The 25755-nt window shown below is 35.1% G+C and overlaps 1 protein-coding gene, 1 non-coding gene and 1 pseudogene across 2 annotated transcripts; 1 reads left to right on the top strand and 2 right to left on the bottom strand.

Annotated features, from left to right (window-relative positions):
- The first annotated feature begins 1118 nt into the window (after positions 1–1118).
- Positions 1119–2058, top strand: LOC131639376 (citrate-binding protein-like; annotated as a pseudogene).
- A 4160-nt stretch (positions 2059–6218) lies between these two features.
- TRNAI-AAU (transfer RNA isoleucine (anticodon AAU)) lies at positions 6219–6292 on the bottom strand. Its single transcript has one exon. It is a non-coding gene; the product is annotated as a tRNA-Ile (tRNA).
- A 776-nt stretch (positions 6293–7068) lies between these two features.
- Positions 7069–7470, bottom strand: LOC131639379 (egg cell-secreted protein 1.3-like). The gene has a single exon (XM_058909880.1). It carries the CDS (start codon positions 7468–7470, stop codon positions 7069–7071), a length of 402 nt encoding a protein of 133 aa, XP_058765863.1.
- Between the last annotated feature and the right edge of the window lie 18285 nt (positions 7471–25755).

The raw sequence follows: 25755 nt of genomic DNA on the forward strand, positions 1-25755 counted from the left end.
AGCAAACCCCAATACAAGATCTAACAAGAGTTGATAAGAGCAACGAGATGGATGAGTCAATTGCAGACATATTCACTCAACTTGCTATGAGGTTATAATTGATCACTAATGATGATAAATGTTGAGACACTCTAAAGATATTTTCTCTGACCATCTTTGCTCATATTCACCATTATGCATTCTTGACGTATGAATAGTAATAAATAGTTAGTTTTAGACAGAAAAGCAAGGAACTTGATTCAATGACTTCCATTAATTGTCCTCGGTCAGACAAGGAGACACGAATCGTAATGACTAATTAATTGGTCACAAGAAACTCAAAGCATATGAGATTAATATAAATTAGCAACCATCATACTAAAGGGATAAACACTTTTGACTACATCTAAACTAACAACCATCTTACGAAAAAGTTAAACACTTTTGAATATATATATATATATATATATATGGAGTTATCAATTAATATATGGAGTATACATTTAGTAAATTAAAGAAAAACTTAAACCACCTATCTTATAAGAGAGATACATGTTCTTTAAGTAATTAGTTATTTTTATTTGTCTTGTTATGATAAAAGTAAAAGATTCATACTTTTATTTTATCTTCAAAAAAATAAAGGGGACAACTTCTCTACCCATCACAAAAAGTTGGGTAGTGTACATTCCACCAATCACATTGCATTATTTAGTTTTCTCTTATTTAATTAATTATTAAATAGTCTATTTTTTGGTTGTTTCCAAGATATTTTACATTGAAGGTAACATTACCCAACTTTTTGAGTTGGGTAGATAAGAATTCACCAAAAATAAATCGATGAATAGGACATGTTGAACTATAAAATTATCAACTCTTACATAACTCCAACATTAGAAGCGGCGCTATTAATTAAAATTTATTGAAGAGTGGAGATTCATGAACAAAACTTTAAAATTAATTTTACATAATTTGTAATTTAGTTCGTAAGCTAGAGAGTGAAACAACACTTTGGGGATGTTTTACTATATTTAGTTTAAAAACACTTAAAAGTTTCATTCTACCCCTTCTTCAATCCTAAATTTCATCTCTTATTAGTATATATATAGCTACAACCTTATAGCATAATAACAAGTCATTTTCCAACCAAAAAAAATGTCATTGTTACAAATTTTACTCACGAGTCTAATGTTATTAATCTTCTATCAAACCACCACTGCTTCATCTGCACTCGATCTCACACAAGGGTTCAGTCCTGTTACATTAGATAACTCAAACTTTGTTATTCAAAAACCCTACAATATTCCTATAAATCAACGTTACATCTTTGCAAATGGAGTGCACCAATTTTGGATATATCCCACAGACAAGCCTTTCACGAATGAAACCAGTACTCAACCACGAACCGAGATTCGAATTAGTGTAAGCGTCATATATATATATATATGATAAAATTAGTTAATTTTTATTGAATAACAGATGTATTTGATAAAAAAAATATATCTCGACATAATAAATTTTACTTTGTAATTGTAGGGACACGACTATACATGTGGTATATGGCAATTTGAAGGGTATGGTTGTATTCCAAGTGGCACAAGTGGGGTTTGTATTATGCAAGTGTTTGGTGGAAGTCCTTATGCGACAACTACACAACTTAGGATTTACAATGGTTCACTTACTTACTATGAATCTCCTGTTTTGTCTCGAAATATCTATGATAGATGGTTCAAGGTGAATGCTATTCATGATGTTGGTGCTAACAATGTAAAGGTTTATATTGATGATGTTCTTACGTATGATGGAGTTGGTCATGGAGATAACACTCACTACTTCAAGTTTGGGGTTTATTTGCAAAATGATCCTTCCAGCTGCGCAGAATCTCGTTGGAAGGATATTAAAGTTTTACGAAAATAGAAAAGTTATTTCGTACGGTTTTGTTATTAAAGTTGAATAAGTCAAGACAAGCTAAGGACTTGTTCACATGTGTTTTTTAAATTTAAATAGCTTATGTATAGTTCTCTTTGATTACATTAAAAAAATGATAATTTCCTTTGTAATTTGATGTTAGAACTTTATTTGTAATTTTTTTCTTCCTTACACACCGTGTGCTTGGTTATAATGAAGTTATCAACATGGCGAGACTATATCTAGGTTATTTTATACCTAGAAATATCATACCTTCACATTACACCTTTATTTAGAAATACTAAACCAAAATTCTCAGACTAAGAGATGTCTCCCAAAAATGCCCTTTTTCGATCATATGCACAAGATGGTGTTTTTAGTAACTGCTCGACACTGCTCAAGGTATTTTGTGTACGTCATAGTCATCTTAACCATTGACTACTTTCACAAAATAGTCACATCACTGAACGTGCATGTACTTAGCCATCATGATTCTAATTTCCTAGATCATCGTAGGCCACAAAATTCAATCACAATAAAGAAATCATTTAATTGATTTTAAATCAAAAAAATTAAGCGCCATTTGTACAGATTCAAGGGAGACACTGAAAATTTTTCCTCCATTATATATACACCCTCATTCTCTCATTTTTTTCTTTTCCACAACTTCTTTTTCCTCAAAACCTTAAGAATCTCCAACTTCTGCAAATTTTCATTTTCGTTTCTCCGTCAAACATCAAATACAATGGCTTCCTCTTCTGCTTCAATAAAATAACTTCCCATCACATTTGCTTATGAAGTTACCACTCCTACTTTTCCAAGTAATCACACCTATGTCCCTAAACCACCAATGGAGGAACAAAAAGCTATCATATGGGCTCTCAGGTATTCTATTTCTCTATATCAAGTAATGTTCATGCATTCTTGGGTCCATTTCCCGGATCTTCAGAAAAAACTAAAAATCGCAAGAAATTTTTCCCTTGCTATCGTCGATGCAAACCTCGAGCGTTTGAAGACAAACCCTATGAGTTAGGGTTCATTAGTGCACCTCACCAAGTTTTTCGTTCTTCTCACGTTACTAAAAATGAGGCTTACATCAATTGGTTAAATAAAGTAGAAAAGAAAAAAAATTGGAAAGGCCAAGGTATCTATGATTTGATTCAATTATCAAGAGTTAGCCCTAAGTACAATGCTAACATGCTTATTTAAGCCCTTTTATTTTGGGAAGGCTTAAGTAACACCTCTCATTTTTGTTGTGGAATGGTGACTCCAACCCTCTTCGACGTGCCTATAGTTACTTGCCTTTGACCCATCAGGGAAACCTTCGACCCTTCTATAAAAAATAAAATCAAACCAAACTTCTCTTTTCCCGTCCAAGTTATAGTAACTACATCGAATATTGTAACACCCCAAATCTACCCCGCAATTAAAGAGGAAAATCAGAGTACAAAATTCCAAACAATTAGAACATAACGATTCGGAGCGTCACATTTAAACAACAAACATCACATACGTATATCATGCTCAATCACTTAGATACATAACACACATGTAGGAGAACAATATCGGAATCATTAATCATTGTCAGCCAATCAAGTACTTGCATCGCAGCGGAAAATCATAAGTCAACAACAATACAACTCATAATGTCAAGGCCAAACACGGCTCAATACATCTAACAAGTCTTAGCATAACATAAGGACAAAGTTCAACAAGGATAAACACAAGAAACAAGACGTAAACAAGTAATCCAATGTTCCCCGAGTGCTACGTATCAGAGCATTGACACACACCGACTCGAGCTATAGGTACACGACTACTCCGCGTCATTACCTGCACGTTACCAACGGAGGGCAACATTCAAACAGAAGGGGTGAGATATCATTCATTATAAAGAAGCGTATGATAATATTCAAAGCGGAGAAATCATCATACATCGGTCACCACTTCTCAACATATATCACTTACTACTATTCACATCATTCAACATCTTACCAACAACAATAATATCAATCTCAATTAAGGCATACATAGGCATTTATCACATATGCGCAACGAACAACCATCAAATCGACACAAGATAACATTCATGTTATGCACACACAAATATTCAAATACGACTCATCACACGACTTTACTTATGCAACTCGAACAATGCAAATGCATGTGGTACCATTGGAGTAAAACTCCCGTCTCAAACAATTGCCATTGGGTCGTCTCAAACATTCGCCACAAGGGCCGTCTCAAACATTTGCCACTAGGGCCGTCTCAAACAATGCAATGAATGTGACTCAATGATGCACATTCACAATCACACTTAACGACATAATCAACTCGAACAACACAATCCACGTAAACGACATGATCAACTTAAACGACATAATCAATTCTGGATATCCAATGTCAACAAAATCCAATGCAAGAAGATTCCAAGAGTATTCAAAGTTACATTAAGCATATTCAATGGAAAGACATCAATTAGGGATTCGCGCAGGTCCAAACGGCACTTAAAAAGGAGTTACGGTTCAAAAGATACATCATTTCAAAGTTTAGGAAAAATTCTGCAAAACAGGGTTCGCGGCGCCAACAGGGTTCGCGGCGCGAACTGAGCGAATCCAAAAATTCCCAACTTTCTGCCAAGCTGTTCGCGGCGCGCACAAGGGGTCGCGGCGCGAACTGAGCAGATCCAGAATTTCCAAAGTTTCTGCCAAGGGTTCGCGGCGCGCACAAGGGTTCGCGGCGCGAACTGGCGATTTTCAGAAAACCCCAAACACAGAAAACAGCATACGAAACCCATCCCAACACCCCTAAACTCAACCCAATCAAGTTGGAAAGCATCAAACATCACGAACAATCACAGAATACATGGTATAAACACAAATACAACACATATTATGGGTCTTATAACATCATAACATCAATTTAAACACATTTCAAATCATCAAATCAAGCAATTGTTCATAAACCCTAACAATCTCTATTCAATTTCTACACAACTTCCATGGATGCAACATACAATTAAATCCCACCCAAAACATCATCATACATCCCTTTAGCATGAAAGAATCCCACCCTTACTTTAGGTTTAGATTGAAGACAACTCTAGCTTCAATCTTGAGATTCCCCTCTTTCTCTTCACTCTACTCTTCTCTTCTTTCACCAAAAACCCCAAAATGAACTTCTAATTTTTATTTTCTCTAAAACCCTTGTTTTAGTTAAACCCTTACTATCTTAAATTACTAATGGGCTCTAACTAACACCCCTGACTTACTAATACCGACTTAGGCCCAATTATCAACAACATTTACTATCTTATATTATTACTAATAATTCCCAAATAAAACATCATAAAATCCATTAAACATATAATTAACACATAATGCACAATTAATTCACATAAATAAATAATTAAAGAAAAACGGTCGTTACAAATATCACTATGAAAGTCATTATGAGGAAGTCTCTGAATATGAGCATATTGATTTCCTCGCCTTTTGGTTGTCCCACTTTGTCCTATGTTCTAGCTCTCTACAGGTATCCAAGAAGTTCATAGCTTTGGAAATCCAAATCCAAGAGGGGGAGAACATCTGTCTTAGTAAGCTGATTTTAGGTTCCATGTATGAATCTCTTGAGTCTTCTTTGTCTGACCTAAAATCCATAACCAATTTAGATTAAAAGTTTATGATCTCTGGCCCTATGTGGCTTCTGCAACTATGGCTCAATGGTACTTTCAAACCTTCTCTGAGGTTCACCATCCCTTCTAACTTAACAAAACAGGTCGAAGAAAGACGGGTCGAAGCCACTAAGCTTGTTGTGTTCTTGGAAGAGTTGTTCGATCAATGCATTTTCTATTCTTGGAAATGGTGTCTTGAGAAATCATCTTGGTACTCTTGTTCCTACTAAGAGTGGCAAAAAGATATCATCAGGTGCATGAGTCATTATTAGCCAGAGGCGTGCATTTTTTTTCATTATATGGATTAATGTTGGTGGTGTGATTATGGATCATGGTTTTGCTCATGGCTTGGTTTAGAGATTTTTCTTACTTAGTGATGGTTATATACTCTAATTTATGAACTGTTTTGCTTTGGTTGTTTAAGTGCTTGATCAACTATTTTTAGTTGTTGTGTGTATGTTGGTTCTTTCAAGTTGTTCTGACACCGTTGGAACATTCCTCCTAACTATATTGTGTAATGTACAATGTTTTTCTGGACTCACGCAAGAAATCAAACGTGATTCTCAATAATAACTTATTCGAGAATAAAAATAACGTGATTCTCAATAATAACTTATTCGAGAATAAAAATAGCGATGTTAGATTCCCTTAAAAAAATTAATGGCCCATGCAGGTCTCGAACCTGCGACCTTCGCGTTATTAGCACGACGCTCTAACCAACTGAGCTAATGGGCCACTTATGGTCATTTTTTGCACAACATTATATTTAAAGATCAATCGACTAAACCCATTAAATTTATGATCAAACCATTTATATTTAATTATAGATACTTATATATAATTATAGGTTTTATATGTTTGTAACCTAATAAAGTAAATATTTTACAATTCATTAGAAATTTAATACAACAAAAACACACTTAGTCCAACCTTGATCGAATGACCAATTTGAGCTAGATAGTTTCATAAAATCGACTTTAATTTCTTGATTTAAATGGTTTATAATGATTCAATTCAAATTGTCTACATCATTTTTTACTCCACCAACAACTTTATAAGACGGATTAGATTCAACTTCAATTCTCTATCTGCCAAATTGATACGGTCAATTTGGCCTAATTTTAAAACATTGGTATATGCACTTAAAAAATAATAACAATAATAATAATAGTAATACATAAGAAATTATATTTAAGAAAAATTTAGTCTTTTTGATCACATCATATGAATAGTCTTTTGAAACCGGTACTAGTATCATATTATTAAGTTCGATTTTAAATCCTTCCTATGATAACTATTATGTATTGATTTTCTATCATAAAAAGAGATGTTAATATTTAAGTATGAAAGATAAATTTATAAATAGAAAGCATAGCAGAGAAAAATGTAAAGAAAAAAAAGACAGAAAAGAGGAAAGGGAAATAACAGCATATATTATATAGTAGTGTTTGTTATATCACCATTTTTATTGATAGAAAAGAAGTGGAATACATTTCATAAGCGTAGAAAATTCAATAATAGTAATTATTAGGAGCAGGAGCATCAGCATTAACAGTTGGTGGATTCGGTTTAGTGACGGATGCAGCACCGTTGCAAAAGCCATGTAGAATTCCAGCTTCTTCCTGAGTAAGACCCAAAGAGGTAAGCATATTGGGCCAACATTCATTGGCTATGGTGAGAAGAGCATCACAACATCCCGATCCAAGATGCGTTTCTCCGTTGATGAAAAACTGAACAATCTCGCCGGTGCAATGTTGAAGCTCGAACATTGTCTCCCAACATTTGTTGTTGGTTCCTGCGCCAGCAAAGGATTGTAAACGTGTTGGAACGGTTGGTGTTGTTAAGGTTAAAGACCTTGCTGTCGCTATTGTTAAGATGGATAGGATGACGAAAAGCTTCAAAAAGAAAGACATGGTGGTGATAATGAGAAGGAGAGTAATGGATATGGAGATTGCTTGATTAAAATGAAAAGTGTGATTGTGATTTATATAGATATGTTTGGCCATTAGGTTCTCTGAAGTTTTTAATGTAAGTGCTCAATTTATATGACTATAGAGTTTCTAACATTTAATTTCAATGAGGAAAATTAAGTTTCATTACTATAAGAGTGTAGTAAATGTGAAAGAATCTCCACTATCTCTCTGTCCCTTGGTTTTCTTTTTTTTCTTTTCTTTCTTTTCCAACAAAAATTGATAAAGGAGATTAATAAAATTTTATTGACCGGTCAAAATAAATTACATTTGAGCAAAATCACTGGGTCAGACATGGAAGCTGCTCAACAACATGTACATTTGAGCAATGAAGATAAGTGCAACAGCAACGAACTTAGCGAACGGGTTATAACTTATAATCACCATATGAATATTGATTTTTGCTCATATATACAAAGAGATTATGCCCGTACCGTATGAATAAGGGAATAAAAATAAACCAATTTTAGGTAATAATTGTATCAACATCTTAAAAATCCATATTTATCTTGTCAAAATTTGAGTGACTTATGACATTTAGGGTATGTTTGGTTGGGATATTTTGAAGAGGAGGGGAGAGGAAGGAAGGAGAGAGAATATTTTTAATTAAATATATTTTGTTCAAATTTTTATGAAGAAAATAATGAGATTATAGATAATTAGATTCCCTTTTATCATTTTCTTCAAATCGGAGGAATTTGGAAGGGAGGGGGTGGAGAGATAGTTAGATTCTCTCGTGAAACATTATCCTCACTTTTTTATTTAATTTCATTATCTATGTTGTTTATGGCTTGATAATTTTTTTTGGGTTGATACCTATTTTGCCCCCTGCCATATGGGGTGTAGTTGAAAAACCCCCCTGTTGGCTTAGGTGACATTTTATTATTTTTTATTTGTTTGGTTTTAGAAATGTTAAATATGAATGCTCAAAAAATTGGTCCTAGTGGATGTTGAACCCAAGACACAAAGCATACATGACAAATAACCACTAGACTGCATATTGCTTTTTGTTGTAGAAATGCCTTAGCTCAATTATAATAGTTAATGTTAACGTTATTAGCATTAATAATTAATGTTTTCATAATTAATTAATATAAATATTATTAGTTAATAATTATTAGTTATTAATTAATATTTATCACTTAATTAATATTAATTAAATTATAAATTATAAATTAATAATTAATATTTATTTTACTGTTAATAATTAAATTATAAAATATAAACTTAATTAAACTAAATTATTATAAATATTATTAGTTTATATTTTATAATTTAATTAACTTTAATAGTAAAACAAATATTAATTATTATTTTATAAAACAACCATATCAACCTATAGTAAAGCAACCATATCTCCAAACTAATAATAACTAACTATTAATTAATAGTAAAACAAATTAACAGTATCAGTAAAACAAATATTATTATTAGTAAAATAAATTAACAGTAATAGTAAAACAAATATTATTAGTAAAACAAATTAACGGTTAACAGTAACAGATTTATATTTTATATTTATCTAAACTCATTATTAGTAAAACAAATTTAATATTTAATTAATATTAGTTAAATTATAAAATAATAATTAATATTTGTTTTACTGTTAAAGTTAACTAAATTATAAAATATAAACTAATAATATTTATATTAATTTAGTTTAATTTATATCTAATTTAATTTACTGTCAACGTTATTAATTAATATTTTTTTATATTAATTTAATTTAGTTTATATTTTCTAATTAATATTAGTTTAATTTAATTTAACGTTTATGTTTAATTTAATTTAATTTATTTTTATTTAATTTATTTAATATTATTTTACTATTAACGTTATATTTATGTTAATTAATTTAATTTAAACAATTTATATTTAATTTAATTTACTATTAACGTTATTAATTAATATTATTTTATGTTAATTTAATTTAGTTTATAATTTAATTAAGTTAATAGTAAAATAAATATTATAAAATATATAGTAAATAGTATATGTTTAACTTTATTAGTTGGATACTATAAAACATAGTATTAAAAAATCTATATATTAAAAAAAGTTACAGTAAGTAGTAAATAATTAGTTGTATATAATTATCAATTAAATGCAAATAATTAGTTGGATACTATAACAATAGTTAAATGCAAACATATAACAACTTAAAGCTTCCAGCCCAGTGGCTAGGCGCTCCACCTTGAAGTTGCAGGGAGTGAGTTCAACTACCACCTCCAACATAATTTTAACATGTTTTCTCATATTAACCAAAAACCAAACAATAAATAAATAATAAAAAATACCACATGGAATTAAAATAAATAATAAAAATGCCACCTAAGCCAACCACGTCATTAAAAATAATTAAAAGAATTAAAAAAAATCGCCACATCAGACTTTTTAGTGAGGTGGCGTGAAAAAGGTTCAAAATCAAACTTCTGAAATTTTACAAGGCACTTCTTGAAACTTTTTTTTTGGCAGGGGGGTTTTTCAACTACACCCCATATGGCAGGGGGTAAAATAGGTATTAACCCTTTTTTTTTTAATATCACTTTGTTTTTATTTTATTTAGCATGATTATTATACTATTTTAAGGGTTAAAAGGTAAATTAGTTTTAAAATCTATCATCTCCCTTCGTGAACCAAACATACTTTTGATCAAATATTCTCTCTTTCATTCTCTCTCCCCTTTTGAACCAAACATACTTTTAATTAAAATATTTTTTCACCCGTCCTCTCCCCTTTATTAAATTTCATCACATCTCTCCCCTCCGTTAAAATAAACATATCCTTAGTGACTTTGTCTCTATCTCTTATCATTCTCTAGTTTATCACCCTCTTTCTTTTGAATCTTTTGTTGGGTTTTTTTTATCTTGTCCAACCATCTTTCTGGTTATCGCTCTGAAACCCTACCTTTTTCATCTTCGACCGACCCTCCTCTCCTTTCTCAAACTCCCATTTTGTCACTGCTTTTTCGCCATGGATCACATAGGGACAAGCTCTGACAACAACCGCAAAATAGTGTCTAATAAACCTACATATCAAACAAACATCAATCAAACCCCTGAGAGCGACCAAAAAACGATGACTACCAAACCTATAAAGAAAAACAACAATAATCAACACCAAAATCAAGATATATATATATATATATATATATATATCAGAAAACATCCTTAACAGCGGTCACACATCGAAACTCCAAGAACAGTTCCACGCCGGGATGGAAACTAACCAATTTGATTATCCCTTCAGCTAACTATGAAGATCAAGATAATCCTGAAACCCCTTCATCTGTGAAAGACATTCCTAAACCGACCCAAGAAACAAACTTCATTCTCAATGATGACGAAGAAATCCAAGATCAGACAGAACACCTAATAATCAGCTTGTTGGGTAAACTGATTATAGTGAAACCCATCCACAAAGACTCGATGTAATCAGCCTTAGCTAACATTTAGTTCAACCCTAAAAGCCTAAATGTGAGGGAACTAGAGATAACCCTCTTCAACATAACCATGGACAACATGGATGACTACAAACGTATTCTAAAAGGTAGCCCATGGTTTTTCAGCCATGCATGGTTAATTCTACAGGAATGGAATGGTAGGGCGGTAGTCAACACCCTTGAATTCTCTAAAGCACCCACATTAAACAAATAACGCTTTTTATGGCAAAGTTTTCACCTCATCCAGAAAAAGACCGGGGTATTATGCCAAGACACTCCATGTTTTATTTTATTTCAAAAAATAAAAACAACATATTCCCTTGGTTTTTAATAAAACTTAGGGGAAAAACAAATCAGGACACACTTCGAATCCCAACTATTGCAGTTTATGTTTGTATTTGTTTATAAGTGAATACTAAATGATTTATCCTTCCGGTTTCCTTAAAAACCGAGGGATAACATAATCAGATTTTACCTTAATCCTAATTTATATGTTGTCGCCCCAAACTAGTACGAATCATTCTTTGGGACGAATTGCAAGACAGAAAAAATATCCAATGTTTTTCTATCTTGAATAAACCATTTTTTCTGCCCTTACATTTTATCTCGCATAATGGTGCTGAAGTTGTTGTTGTTGTATTTTTGGAACTACCCTCGGTTAAAGAAGGGGGCTCAGCCTTTAAAAAGTAATCAGCAGATAGATTGCAAGTGCCGAAAATTGTTCTTGCTTCAACTTAAATAAAGAAAGGGAGCTCAACCTTTGAAAAGTTAAACAAAGAAGGGAACTTAACTTTTGAAAAGAAAATTTCTCATTGTTGGAACAAATGGATATCAGTGAAGATATTCAGTAATAAGAGAAAAGATTTGTTGTAAACAAATTATTTTAATATTTTGTGTAACCAATGTAATCTCAAAGAAAAAAAATTATTCACCTCGATTTTTGTCATAAAACCGAAGGGCTTAATAAGCAAATTTTACAATAAAAACTCTCGTTAAACAGACTTTACCCTAATATTAACTGATATGTAGCCGCCCCAAAGAGATGGAATATTTACCACCGTCCATTTCATCAATTGCTACTTGGGAAACAGTTCTCCAGGATGGATTGCAAGTGCAGAAAATATAAACTATCATAAGTTGGACAAGATATGGGTTTTTTTTTTGGAACAAAGGATATGCAACAAAATTTGAATATCATCGAAGATTTGTTGAAACAATGTATTTTAATATTCTGTGTAAATAATGTAATACATAAAAAGCTTATACACCTTTACCTCGGTTTTTGTCAGAAACTCGGGGAATAATTTTGGCCTGATAATTATGAATATTGATCACTGTCCTTAAACAAATTTGTGTCGTTCATTTCATGAGTATCAACGCTCAACACACTTCCTTTAGTGATTTGCGTGAAACTTAAGAGACATCCATTATAAAAGCATGATGAATATTAATATTTCAAACTTAAATGAAACATGAAGCGCTTGAAACCTAAAGACACTTGAAAAAGTACTTTATGATGGACTGCAAGAGCAAAAATTTATCTGGGTTCAAGATTTGTTTTCTTAAAGATTTATTTGATCCGAAAATTATTTATTTATCTAACCCTTTTTTACCTTATATCAGAAACAAATGCAAGCAAAAGCCATAGAGAATATTTTTCACCCAGTATTTTGATCTACCCCTAAATTCAATGATTCAAAGATCCAACATTTTATCTTGACGGCAAATTAATTTTTACTTTAATATTATGCGTAAACAATATAATATTCTGGGTAAACAGTGTAGTAAGTAAACAAATTAATTTATTATTATTATTCTGTGTAAACAATGTAACGAGTTTAAAAAAATACAATCTACCTTACCCCTCAGTTTTATTGATAAATCGAGAGGTACGATGCGTTAATTTTTAAAATAATAAAAATATAGATGATGAGGATCGAATCCGTGTGCACATAACTTTACCCCTCGGTTATTAAAAATATGAGGGGTAAAGTGGTAGTTTTTCATAACGTCCTTCGTTACCTCTCTTCTGTAGCCGAGGTTAAATGTATCGCGTCTGAGGTTTAATGTATATTTTACAGTAGTGCCATTGGAATCCAGCTATGAGGACTTCTCGTTAATGGCAAAACAACCCAAATGGGGCAGAAGATTGGTGCTCAATTTGGTGAAGTTATGGATGTTGGCATTTTCGATATGCCCGACAGAACAACTATTGTTAAGGTACGTGTTAACCTGAGCAGAAAAGAACATATAAAACCAGGCATGTATATTGGAAGTAAGAATAACGATATTACTTGGATAGATTTTCGCTATGAAAAGTTACCCCTATTATGTTTCTAGTATGGCCTTATAGGGCATAATGAAGAACATTGCAAACGGTAAACTGGCCCCGATCATGGTATTTCTGATATAAACCCCCGGGCCTCTGGATGAAGTCGAATCAATTTGGCAGGTGACAGGCCGCAAGCGTACGACAAATGTTAGAGTAGTAAAAAGTACTGAACCTCAAAGACCAATGGTTAATTACCGAATTTTATCTAGTCGTTGTAAAGCTAGAGTAATCGAATAATGGGGAAATAACACTGACTTAAGAGAAAAATCACTTTTTGAAATAGCTTAAATGCAAATAACTAGTAATTAATAAAAAACAAATAGGACTTAGGGTCACAATCCCCTACTCAAACATCTCTTTATGATTGATTTACTTCTACTACGAGAATTTCCGTGCGGATTATATAAAATAGATTTTTATAGACAACATCTGCTTTCGCCAGCGTGTTGTCTTATTTTGGACGAATAATTCGTCAACTTTTGCTTATTCGATTCATTCATAGAAAACTCTTTACTATTGCACAACTATTATAGTGAAACATTTCTCAAATTCATTTAACACTTGTGTGTCATCAAACTTAGTTGTTTGAAAACCTATTATCGGGTACTGATACAAGTCCTTTCAGATCATGATCGATACTTGAGAACTCTTTTACTTTCGTAACAAGGGGAAAAAGAAAACCCAGATTTTAAAAATAAACGCGCATCGAATTCTAGTAATTAATTCTAATCAATCATACAAATAGTCATGAGTTAGATCTCATGACCCATAGTCCTTAGAGTCATGGTGAGGGATAGAGTGATAAAAGAGATTTCAACAATTGCGAACATGATCTATTCAATTGATTCATAAAGAAAATAATAACAAGAAAATAAGAACCTGGTAAAAGAAAGAGTATTTGAATATATAAAATAAAGGTTCAAATCTAGTTGCTCCAATGGAGACTTTTTAGTACTAACTCAGATAAAATGCGTAGAAGAAAATAGTACGATAAAAATTGAATGTATTTGCTCTCACAACTTATGAGCTTAAATAGAATCAAAACTCAATCCAAACATATCCTAGGCTTAAAGTCGAATATAATTGGTTCAGCTGATCAGATCATAAAGTGCCAAAATTATGAAAACAGCCAAAATCATGATGAAAAGGAAATAATTGAAGAATAGATCCCCTGCAAGTTACTACCCGTAATAGATGTTATGGGAGGTCGTAACAGGTATCTGATTTTTGGCACGGGCGCGTGAAACAAAGGTAATTTGCATTGTTATCCTGTTACTACCTGTAAAAACTATTACAGGTGGTTGTAACATACCTCGGATTGTTGTATGGAAGACTTTGAGTTTTTCGCCTTTTCCCGTGTTTAATCCAATTTGGCCTCTCTTTTGTTTGGAATACTTGTTATGACCGAAAAAAGTGGAAATGCAATACCAAAGCGTTAAAAATGGTAAAACAGAAATAAATTGAATGAAAACTTGAAAATAACATAATGAAATGACTAATATAAACAATGTGAAAACCACTTATCAAACTCCCCCAAACTTAGACGGTTGCTTGTCCTCAAGCAACAAAGCATGCATGTATGAATTTTTTGATCAAGCAAATCATCAAATGAAATAGCTTATGAAAAATTAAGCATGTCGGTACTCATATGTGAGTCTTCATTCAGAATGGCTAAGGACTAGTTCTCCCAGTACTCATCTGATGCCAAAGGTGTTTGCAAGACCACTAACCATAGTGAGATTGAGAACTCAAATTTCCATTTCAGATACCTCTATAACTATCCTCATTACTTAAGTCTCACTTTTCAATTTTTCGCATTTTCATTCGGACAATCAGATCAAGACATTTGAGAATTTATGATAGTCATCAGATGCATGAAATTGGTCGAGAATTTTTGTCTAGGCGCCAAATTAGCATTTTCCTCTTTTAAATCCACCGATGAAAATACACACTTTTGTGTGTTTATTTATAGTCCACTTTACGAAGGTGTTAGGGTTCAACCACCATTGGGATAAATGACTTTGTGATGGTTACTCGAATTAGAGGGTGCAGTTGCCTTTTACCGCCATTTTCATCATTTTGGTGCCATAATTATTTTCTCAACCATCATACATTACATGAGAATATTATGTTATGCCGGACTGTCATGATAAACTAATTAGGGAGTACTTTTTAGAGTGTGAGTACTATGGTACAAATCTACACGTTAGACTCACATCTTACTTTGGGGAACTTAAGGTGTTCAAGCAAAAATCTCTCCTGTCAAACTTTGGTTTCCCTAGTCTCATCCTTTCATCTAAATATCTCTATATACTATTCCTGATTTCCTCAAAATCAAAGCTCTTTTGAATAAACATTTTCTTTCAGTCCTAATTTGGAGAAAGACTTCAGAAAGAGGTCTTTTAGAAATAAAACTAACAGAAGCAAATAACATAAAGCAAACCAACCAACAAAAAAATAAATGAAAAGAAAATAACAAAATCAGGTAAATCTCCCCCAAACTTGAAATAAACATTGTCCGCAATGTTTACAAGAGAGGAAGAGCAACTCACAAAGATCCTCACTAAGTAGAGGGAATGCAACATCAGTTGATGCATCATTTCTTGCACATCATCCAAGACCGTGCCTTATCAGACTTGCTCTCTTCTCACGTCCCGGAGTTAATTCTGAACCCAATCCCACCTGTCATGATTTGATGTTGATGTTCTAGTTTCATGATAGGTAGGCTGGATGGGTGGTGTAGTATCATCTCCCATAGGTGTACGTGCATCAATGTTAGTAAAATTGGGGTCGCCTTACTCCTCAGATAAGTTACCCGAAGAATTGAGTGTCGTCGTATACAACCAGTTTCTTTCAACATCAACCTGTGTTTTTCTTGGGTTGGGCAGGTCAAGGATGGCGATGTTATTCATCATCACCATGCATGTGTTTCCTTCCCAATGGATCATGCCTTGATGGATGAAGGATTCCATGTCGACCTTGGTTTTTCCCTCAATAATACAGTTTGCCTTAAGGTTGAACTCAAGGCCTAGTTGCTCGACTATGAGGGTGATCATTCCTCCCATCGAGATACCACCGGAGTCTGTCGGTGTGACTCGTCTTAAATAATTAACCATAAAAGCAGCATTATTAATAAGCTCCTTATTAACCATAAAGTGCATGAATAAAAGTTCCCTTTGGGAGGCCACACCGGTGTTATCGCCTTAGCCAAACATGGTGTAGGCCAAGGCTTTTTGAATATACCTTAAAACCGGGTTTTGGATTTTTGAGGCTTTTTCCCCGCCGACAATGTTATCATGGTTCCCAGAGATGGAAGCCTCAAAATTAACAAAATCGGTCCCATAGATGGGCAGCCCCAGAGAATTTCTCCCAAATCCTAACCACTTAATTCAAGGTCTTGGTTGAACAACTGGAAGTAGAGAGTAGCATAATATTATCTCACACCCTCAACCCACTTCTCTAGTTTGAAGCGTAGGGTGCTCAAAAATTCGAGGGTGATACACTCGTATGTGGGAGCGTCCCTCTACATAAAATCTAGCAGCCCAATATTATTAAACAGTCTATCAATTTCAATTTATAAACATAGATTGGTTTGTTCAAACATGTACCTTGTTGGAATGAGCTTGTGTATGATTAAGACCAAATATCTCTTTGCTTGGTCATCATTATGTTGTGAGGATTTGATGCCCTTGTGCTCCCTCTATTTTTTGGTCTTGATGATTCAATAGACTCCTTTCCGTTTGCACTTCTCTTAGGAGGCATCTTTGATTTTTAAAAAGTGAGAATACAATTTTTTTGGAATTTGTTAATTTCATACCCGAAATAAGGTTTAAGGTGAGACGTTCTGAAGGTTTTGTTAAGGGTGTTTGTGGTTTTATGTTGTTATGTGGGTAAAGGTGAAGGCTTAAGAGTTATGTTTAATGGAGTTTTTGAAGTTTTGAGAGAGAAAGTTTTAGAGATGAGAAGATGACGGGATATGGAGAGAGAATGAAAGTTATAAAGTGAGGTTGAAAAAAAATCAGAATTTTGGATTTATTGGTATTGAATGGGATTGATTAGGATTAGAGAGGGAGGTGGGGTGGTGACAAGTAGAGAGAATTTTCTAAACCATTAGGTACAAAACTATTCTTTAAGACAAAACCATTAGGGTACAAAATTGTTCTTTAAGAATTCATGTACGCACTAGACAAAACCATTAGGGTACAAAACTGTTCTTTAAGATACTATGCATAGCTATCATCAAAACTTAAGGTCAACTGTAGAACCAAATCATGTTCCTGCAATCTCCCCTCGTTTAAGATGATAAAACCATGTTTATTTTATACTTATCAATCACATACCTTCATATCACACCTTTATTTTGAAATACTAAAAAAAATTCTCAAGCTAACATATGCCCTCCAAAAATGCGCCTTTCGTTCATATGCACAAGATGAAAGAAAGATGGCATTTTTAGTAACTGCTTGACACTACTCAAGATATTCTGTGTATGTCATAGTATCATGACTACTTTCACCAAATTTTCGCGTTAGTGAACGTGTGGGTACTCGGCCATCATATATTTTATTTCCTAGGACATCGTGTGCCACAATATTAAATAACAATAAAGAAATCATTTAATTGATTATAAAACAGAAAAATTAAGCGCCATTTTTCCAGATTCAAGGGAGACACTGAAGTGTTTTCCTCCACTATATATACACCCACATTCTCTTTTTTTTTTTTCACAACTTCTTCCTCAAAACCCTAAGAATCTGCAACTTCTGCAAACTTTCATTTTCGTTCTCCATGAAACATCAAATGCAATGGCTTCCTCTTCTGTTTCAACATAAAAACCTTCCATCACGTTTTCTTCTATAGTTACTGCTCCTACTATTCCTGGTGATTGCACATGAGTCCCTAAACAACCAATGAAGGAACAAAAAGCTATCATATGAGCCTCCTAGGTATTAATCCCTTTCTCTATCTCAGGTAATGTTCATGTATTCTTGGGTCCACTTCACAGATCTTCTAAAAATTTGAACAGCTAATGAAGTTTTCCCTTGCTATCATCGATGCAAACCCCTAGAGTTTGAAGACAAACCCTGAGTTAGGGTTCATGAGTGCACATTACCGTGTTTTTCGTTCCTCTCTCGTTACTAAAAATGAGGCTTACATCAATTGATTAAATAAAGTAGAAAAGAAAAAGGAACTATTCTGGAAATACCAAGGTATCTATTATCTGATTCTATTGTCCAGAGATGGCCCCAAGTACAACACCAACATGCTTATTTCAACCCTTTTCTTTTGGGAAGGCTCGACTAACATCTTTCAAATTTGTTTTGAAATGGTGACTCATACCCTCTTCGACGTGGCTGGTGTTACTTTCCTTTGACCCATCAGAGAAACCTTCCACCACTCTCTCAAAAATAAAATCAAACCAAAATTTTCTTTTCCCTGTCCAAGTTATAGTAACTACATCGAAGATCATTATGAAAGACATCATGAAAAAGTCTTTGATTATGAGCATATTGCTTTCCTCACCTTTTAGTTGTCCCACTTTGTCTTCTGTTCTAGCTCTCGGCAGGTATCCAAGAAGTATATAGCTTTGGCAGCCCAAACCTATGAGGGGGGGCACATTTGTCTTAGTAAGCTGATTTTAGGTTCCCTATAGGAATCTCTTGGGCTATCTTCGTTTGATCTAAAATCCATAACCAATCCAGATCAAAATTTTTTGATCTCTTGCCCTATGTGGCTTATACAACTATGGCTCAATGCTTCTTTCGAACCTACTTTGAAGGTCTCCATCTCTTATGACTTAATGAAATAGGTCAAAGCCACTAGACTTGTTCTATTCTTGGAAGAGTTATTCGATTAATGCAGTTTCTATTCTTGGAAATGGTATCTTAACAAGTCATCTTGGTACTTTTCTTCCAGCTATGAGTGACAAAAAGATCTCATCATGTGCATGAGTCATTATTAGCCTAAGGTGTGCATTTTTTCATTGTATGGGTCAGTGTTGGTGGTGTGTTGGATGAGTTTGGATACTGGTTAAATAAAGTAGAAAAGAAAAAGGAACAATTCTAGAAATACCAAGGTATCTATTATCTGATTCTATTATCCAGAGATGGCCCCAAGTACAACACCAACATGCTTATTTCAGCCCTTTTCTTTTGGGAAGGCTCGACTAACATCTTTCAACTTTGTTTTGAAATGGTGACTCATACCCTCTTCGACTTGGCTGATGTTACTTTCCTTTGACCCATCAGAGAAACCTTTGACCATTCTCTCAAAAATAAAATCAAACCAAAATTTTCTTTTCCTTGTCCAAGTTATAGTAACTACATCGAAGATCATTATGAAAGCCATCATGAAAAAGTCTCTGACTATGAGCATATTGCTTTCCTCCCCTTTTAGTTGTCCCACCACGTCTTCTGTTCTAGCTCTCGGCAGGTATCCAAGGAGTTTATAGCTTTGGCAGCCCAAACCCATGAGGGGGGCACATTTGTCTTAGTAAGCTGATTTTAGGTTCCCTATAGAAATCTCTTGGGCTATCTTCGTTTGATCTAAAATCCATAACCAATCCAGATCAAAATTTTTTGATCTCTAGTTGTAACGACCGTTTTTCCTTAATTATTTATTTATGTGAATTATGTGTTAATTATATGTTTAATTGATCTTATGTTGTTTTATTTAGGGATTGTTAGTAAATAATATAAGATAGTAAGTGTTGTTGATTATTGGGCCTAAGTCGGTATTAGTAAGTGAGGGGTGTTAGTTAGAGCCCATTAGTAATTTAAGATAGTAAGGGTTTAACTAAAACAAGGGTTTTAGAGGAAATAGAAATTAGAAGTTCATTTTGGGGTTTTTGGTGAAAGAAGAGAAGAGTAGAGTGAAGAGAAAGAAGGGAATCTCAATATTGAAGCTAGAGTTGTCTTCAATCCAAACCTAAGGTAAGGGTGGGATTCTTTCATGCTAAAGGGATGTATGATGATGTTTTGGGTGGGATTTAATTGTATGTTGCATCCATGGAAGTTGTGTGTAGAGATGTTAGGGTCTATGAACAAATGCTTGATTTGATGATTTGAAATGTGTTTAATTGATGTTTGATGATGTTATGATGTTATAAGACCCATAATATGTGTTGTACTTGTGTTGATACCATGTATTCTGTGGTTGTTCGTGATGTTTGATGTTTTCCAACTTGATTGGGTTGAGTTTAGGGGTTTTGGGATGGGTTTCGTATGCTGTTTTCTGTGTTTGGGGTTTTCTGAAAATCGCCAGTTCGCGCCGCAAACCTCTGCTGGCGCCGCGAACTTCTTGGCAGAAACTTTGGAAGTTCTGGATCTGCTCAGTCCGCGCCGCGACCCCCTGTTGGCGCCGCGAACTGCTTGGCAGAAAGTTGGGGATTTTTGGATTCGCTCAGTTCGCGTCGCGAACCCTGTTGGCGCCGCGAACCCTGTTTTGTAGAACTTTTTCTAAACTTTGAAATGTTGTATCTTTTGAATCGTAACTCCTTTTTAAGTGCCGTTTGAACCTACGTGAAGTCCTAATTGATGTCTTGCCGTAGAATATGCTTTGTATAACTTTGAATACTCTTGGAATCTTCTTGAATTGGATTTTGTTGACATTGGATATCCGGAATTGATTATGTCGTTTAAGTTGATCATGTCGTTTACGTGGATTATGCTGTTCGAGTTGATTATGTCATTAAGTGTGATTGTGAATGTGCATCATTGAGTCACATTCATTGCATTGTTTGAGACGGCCCTTGTGGCAAATGTTTGAGACGGCCCTTGTGGAGAATGTTTGAGACGGCCCAATGGCAATTGTTTGAGACGGGAGTTTTACTCCAATGGTACCACATGCATTTGCATTGTTTGAGTTGCATAAGTAAAGTCGTATGATGAGTCGTACTTGAATATTTGTGTGCGCATAACATGAATGTTATCTTGTGTCAATTTGATGGTTGTTTCGTTGAGCATACGTGATAAATGACTATGTATGCCTTAATTGAGATTGATATTATTGTTGTCAGTAAGAAGTTGAATGATGTGTATAGTAGTAAGTGATATATGTTGAGAAGTGGTGACCGATGTATAATTATTTCTCCGCTTTGAATATTATCATACACTTCTTTATAATGAATGATATCTCACCCTTTCTGTTTGAATGTTACCCTCCGTTGGTAACGTGCAGGTAATGACGCGGAGTAGTCGTGTACCTATAGCTCGAGTCGGTGTGTGTCGATGCTCTGATACGTAGCACTCGGGGAACGTTGGATTACTTGTTTATGTTTTGGTTTCTTGTGTTTATCCTTGTTAAACTTGTCCTTATGTTATGCTGAGACTTTTTAGATGTATCGTGCCGTGTTTGGCCGTGATATTATGAGTTGTATTGTTGTTGACATATGATTTTCCGCTGCGATGCAAGTACTTGATTGGCTGACAATGATTAATGATTTCGATATTGTTCTCCTACATGTGTGTTATGTATCTAAGTGATTGAGCATGATATATGTATGTGATTTTGTTGTTTAAAATGTGATGCTCCGAATCGTTATGTTCTATTTGCTTGAAATTTTGTACTCTGGTATTCCTCTTTATTGCGGGGTAGATTTGGGGTGTTACATTAGTGGTATCAGAGCAGGTCGGTCTTGTCCGGCCATGTGTCGTGTCGTAGTGTAGTCTAACAAGCGTACATTGTTGTTTGTGCTGATTGCTTTTATGTTGTAGTGAAGACTTGTGATGGCTGGGAGGAATGATGCTGCGATAGCTGCTGCTTTAGAAGCAATGGCTCAGGCTTTGGAGAACCAACCGAATGGTGGAGAGAGTGCTGCTTCTCGGAGTTTGGCTACCTTCCAAAGAGAGAACCCTCCTGTGTTTAAGGGAACTTATGATCCTGATGGCGCATTGACATGGCTTAAGGAGATTGAGAGGATTTTCCGTGTCATGGATTGCACTCCTGAATAGAAGGTTCGGTATGGGACTCATATGCTAGCAGTTGAGGCGGATGATTTGTGGCTAGAGACCCGTAGGAGATTGGAAGAGAGTGGTGAAGAGATCTCTTGGATTGTGTTTCGCATGGAGTTCTTAAGGAAGTACTTTCCTGAAGATGTCCGTGGCAAGAAGGAAATTGAATTCCTTGAGCTAAGTCAAGGGAACAAATCTGTTGTGGAGTATGCTGCTAAGTTTGGTGAGTTGGCAAAGTTTTACCAACACTATGATGGGCCGAATGGTGAGTTTTCCAAGTGCATTAAGTTTGAGAATGGGTTGCGTCCGGAGATTAAGAAAGCAATTAGTTACTAGAAGATTCGTATCTTTGCTGATTTGGTTGATTGTTGTCGGATCTATGAAGAGGATAACAATGCTCATTATCGTGTGATAAGTGAGAAGAGGGGAAAGGGTTATCAAGGTCGTGGTAAGCCTTATGAAGCTTCGAGTGGAAAGGGCAAGCAGAAAGCGGTTGAGGGTAAGAGAACTAGTGGGGGAGATGCTCCTGCTGGTATTGTATGCTTCAAGAGTGGCAAGGTTGGTCACAAGAGCACGTCGTGTAATATTGATGCTAGAAGATGCTACCGTTGTGGGAAGTTTGGTCATGCATCGTCCGATTGTACGCATAAGGATATGGTGTGTTTCAACTGTGGTGAAGAAGGCCATATTGGAAGCAAGTGTCAGAAGCCCAAGAAGGAACAATCTAGTGGGAAGGTGTTCGCCTTGTCGGGAACTCAGACCACTAGTGAGGATTCACTCATCAGAGGTACATGTTTCATTAATAGCATTCCTTTGATTACTATTATTGATACCGGTGCTACGTATTGCTTTATATCTGCTGATTGTGTTGATAGATTGGGTTTGGTGTTATCTGCTATGAATGGAGAAATGGTTGTCGATACTCCGGCTAAGGGATCGGTGACTACTTCTCTTGTGTGTCTTTAGTGTCCCGTGTCAATTTTCGACAGAGACTTTCTTGTTGATTTTGTTTGCTTACCGTTGAGAGGTTTGGATATGATTTTGGGGATGGACTGGTTAGGGCATAACCATGTTCACATTAATTGTTTTGATAAGTCTGTGAGGTTTTCTTCTCCTGAAGAGGAAGGCTTAGAGTTGTTATCGGCCAGACAGTTTCGTTTGTTGATGAAAGAAGATGTTCAAGTGTTCGTGTTGGTTGCTTCGATGTCTGCTGAGAATCAGGCTGTAATAGAAAGGTTGAAGGTAGTATGTGAATTTCCTGAAGTTTTCCCTGATGAAATTCCCGATGTGCCGCCTGAGAGAGAAGTTGAGTTCTCCATTGATCTTGTACCTAGTACTAGACCTGTGTCTATGGCACCGTACAGGATGTCTGCATCTGAATTGTCTGAATTGAAGAAGCAATTGGAAGAGCTGCTTGAGAAGAGGTTTGTGAGACCTAGTGTGTCACCGTGGGGAGCTCCAGTGTTGTTGGTTAAGAAGAAAGATGGAAGTAAGAGACTTTGTATTGATTATCGTCAGTTGAATAAGGTGACAATCAAGAACAAGTATCCACTTCCAAGAATTGATGACTTGATGGACCAATTGGTTGGTGCTCGTGTGTTTAGCAAGATTGATCTGAGGTCGGGTTACCATCAGATTAAAGTGAAAGATGAGGACATGCAGAAGACGGCTTTCAGAACACGTTATGGACATTATGAGTATTCTGTGATGCCCTTTGGTGTTACTAATGCACCTGGAGTATTTATGGAGTACATGAACCGCATTTTCCATGAGTATCTGGATCGTTTCGTGGTGGTGTTCATTGATGATATTTTGATTTACTCTAAATCAGAATCAGATCATGCTGAGCATTTGAAGTTGGCATTGCAAGTCTTGAAAGAGAAGAAATTGTATGCTAAGTTGTCCAAGTGTGAGTTTTGGTTGAAAGAGGTTAGTTTTCTGGGGCATGTCATCTCGAGTGATGGTATTGTCGTGGATCCGTCTAAAGTTGATGCCGTGTTGAGATGGGAAACTCCTAAGTCGGCTACCGAGGTTTGAAGCTTTTTGGGATTAGCCGGTTATTATAGAAGGTTCATTGAAGGTTTCTCTAAGTTAGCCCTTCCGTTGACTAAGTTGACTTGTAAGGGTAAGGCTTTCGTGTGGGATGTTTCTTGTGAAGGGAGCTTTGTTGAGTTGAAGAAAAGGTTGACGTCGGCACCGATTTTGATATTGCCTAATCCGGAAGAATCGTTCGTGGTCTATTGTGATGCTTCTAAGATGGGTTTAGGAGGTGTGCTCATGCAAAATGGTAAAGTTGTTGCTTATGCATCAAGACAGTTGAGAGTTCATGAGAAGAACTATCCTACACATGATTTAGAACTTGCTGCTGTAGTGTTCGTGTTGAAGATTTGGAGGCATTATCTTTATGGTTCTAGATTTGAAGTCTTTAGTGACCATAAGAGCTTAAAGTATTTGTTTGATCAGAAGGAATTGAATATGAGACAACGAAGGTGGTTAGAACTGTTGAAAGATTATGATTTTAGTTTGAATTATCATCCAGGAAAGGCTAATGTTGTTGCCGATGCTTTGAGTCGCAAGACTTTGCATATGTCGGCAATGATGGTTAAGGAGTTAGAATTAATTGAGCAATTTCGAGATATGAGTTTGGTATGTGAAGTGACTCCTACGAGTGTTCGATTGGGTATGTTGAAGATTAACAATGATTTTCTAGATAGTGTCAGAGAGGCCCAGAAGTTGGATGTGAAATTGGTTGATTCGATGATTGGAGTCGATCAAGCTGAGAATGGTGATTTTAAGTTAGATGTGCACGGTGTGTTGAGGTATCGTGATCGGATTTGTATACCTGATGATGTGGATTTGAAAAGATCTATTCTTGAGGAAGGTCATAGGAGTAATCTGAGTATTCATCCCGAAGCTACGAAGATGTACCAAGATTTGAAGAATTTTTTTTGGTGGCCTGGAATGAAGCGTGACATAGCTCAGTTTGTGTATGCATGTTTGACTTGTCAGAAGTCGAAGGTTGAACATCAGAAGCCTGCTGGTTTAATGCAACCGTTAGAAGTCCCTGAATGGAAATGGGATAGTATTTCCATGGATTTTATGACAAGTTTGCCGAATACCGTGAGAGGATATGATTCGATTTAGGTGATTGTTGATAGGCTTACAAAGTCGGCTCATTTCATACCTATTAACATCACTTATCCGGTTTCGAAGTTGGCGGAAATTTATGTCCGTGTGATTGTGAAGTTGCATGGTGTTCCTTTGTGTATTGTTTCGGATAGATATCCGAGGTTCACTTCAGATTTTTGGAAGAATTTGCAAGAGGCGTTGGGTTCTAAGTTGAGGTTGAGTTCGGCGTATCATCCTCAGACCGATGGTCAAACGGAGAGAACGCTTCAATCTTTGGAGGATTTGTTGAGATCTTGTGTTCTTGAGCAGGGAGGTACGTGGGATACTTATCTTCCATTGATAGAGTTCACATACAACAATAGTTACCATTCGAG

The sequence above is a fragment of the Vicia villosa genome, unplaced genomic scaffold (assembly GCF_029867415.1).
Source record: "Vicia villosa cultivar HV-30 ecotype Madison, WI unplaced genomic scaffold, Vvil1.0 ctg.002607F_1_1, whole genome shotgun sequence".
Classification (NCBI taxonomy): domain Eukaryota; kingdom Viridiplantae; phylum Streptophyta; class Magnoliopsida; order Fabales; family Fabaceae; genus Vicia; species Vicia villosa.

Bases quoted from the DNA above. Each gene is read 5' to 3' on its own strand.
- LOC131639379 (XM_058909880.1), bottom strand. From the start codon at position 7,470: ATGTCTTTCTTTTTGAAGCTTTTCGTCATCCTATCCATCTTAACAATA.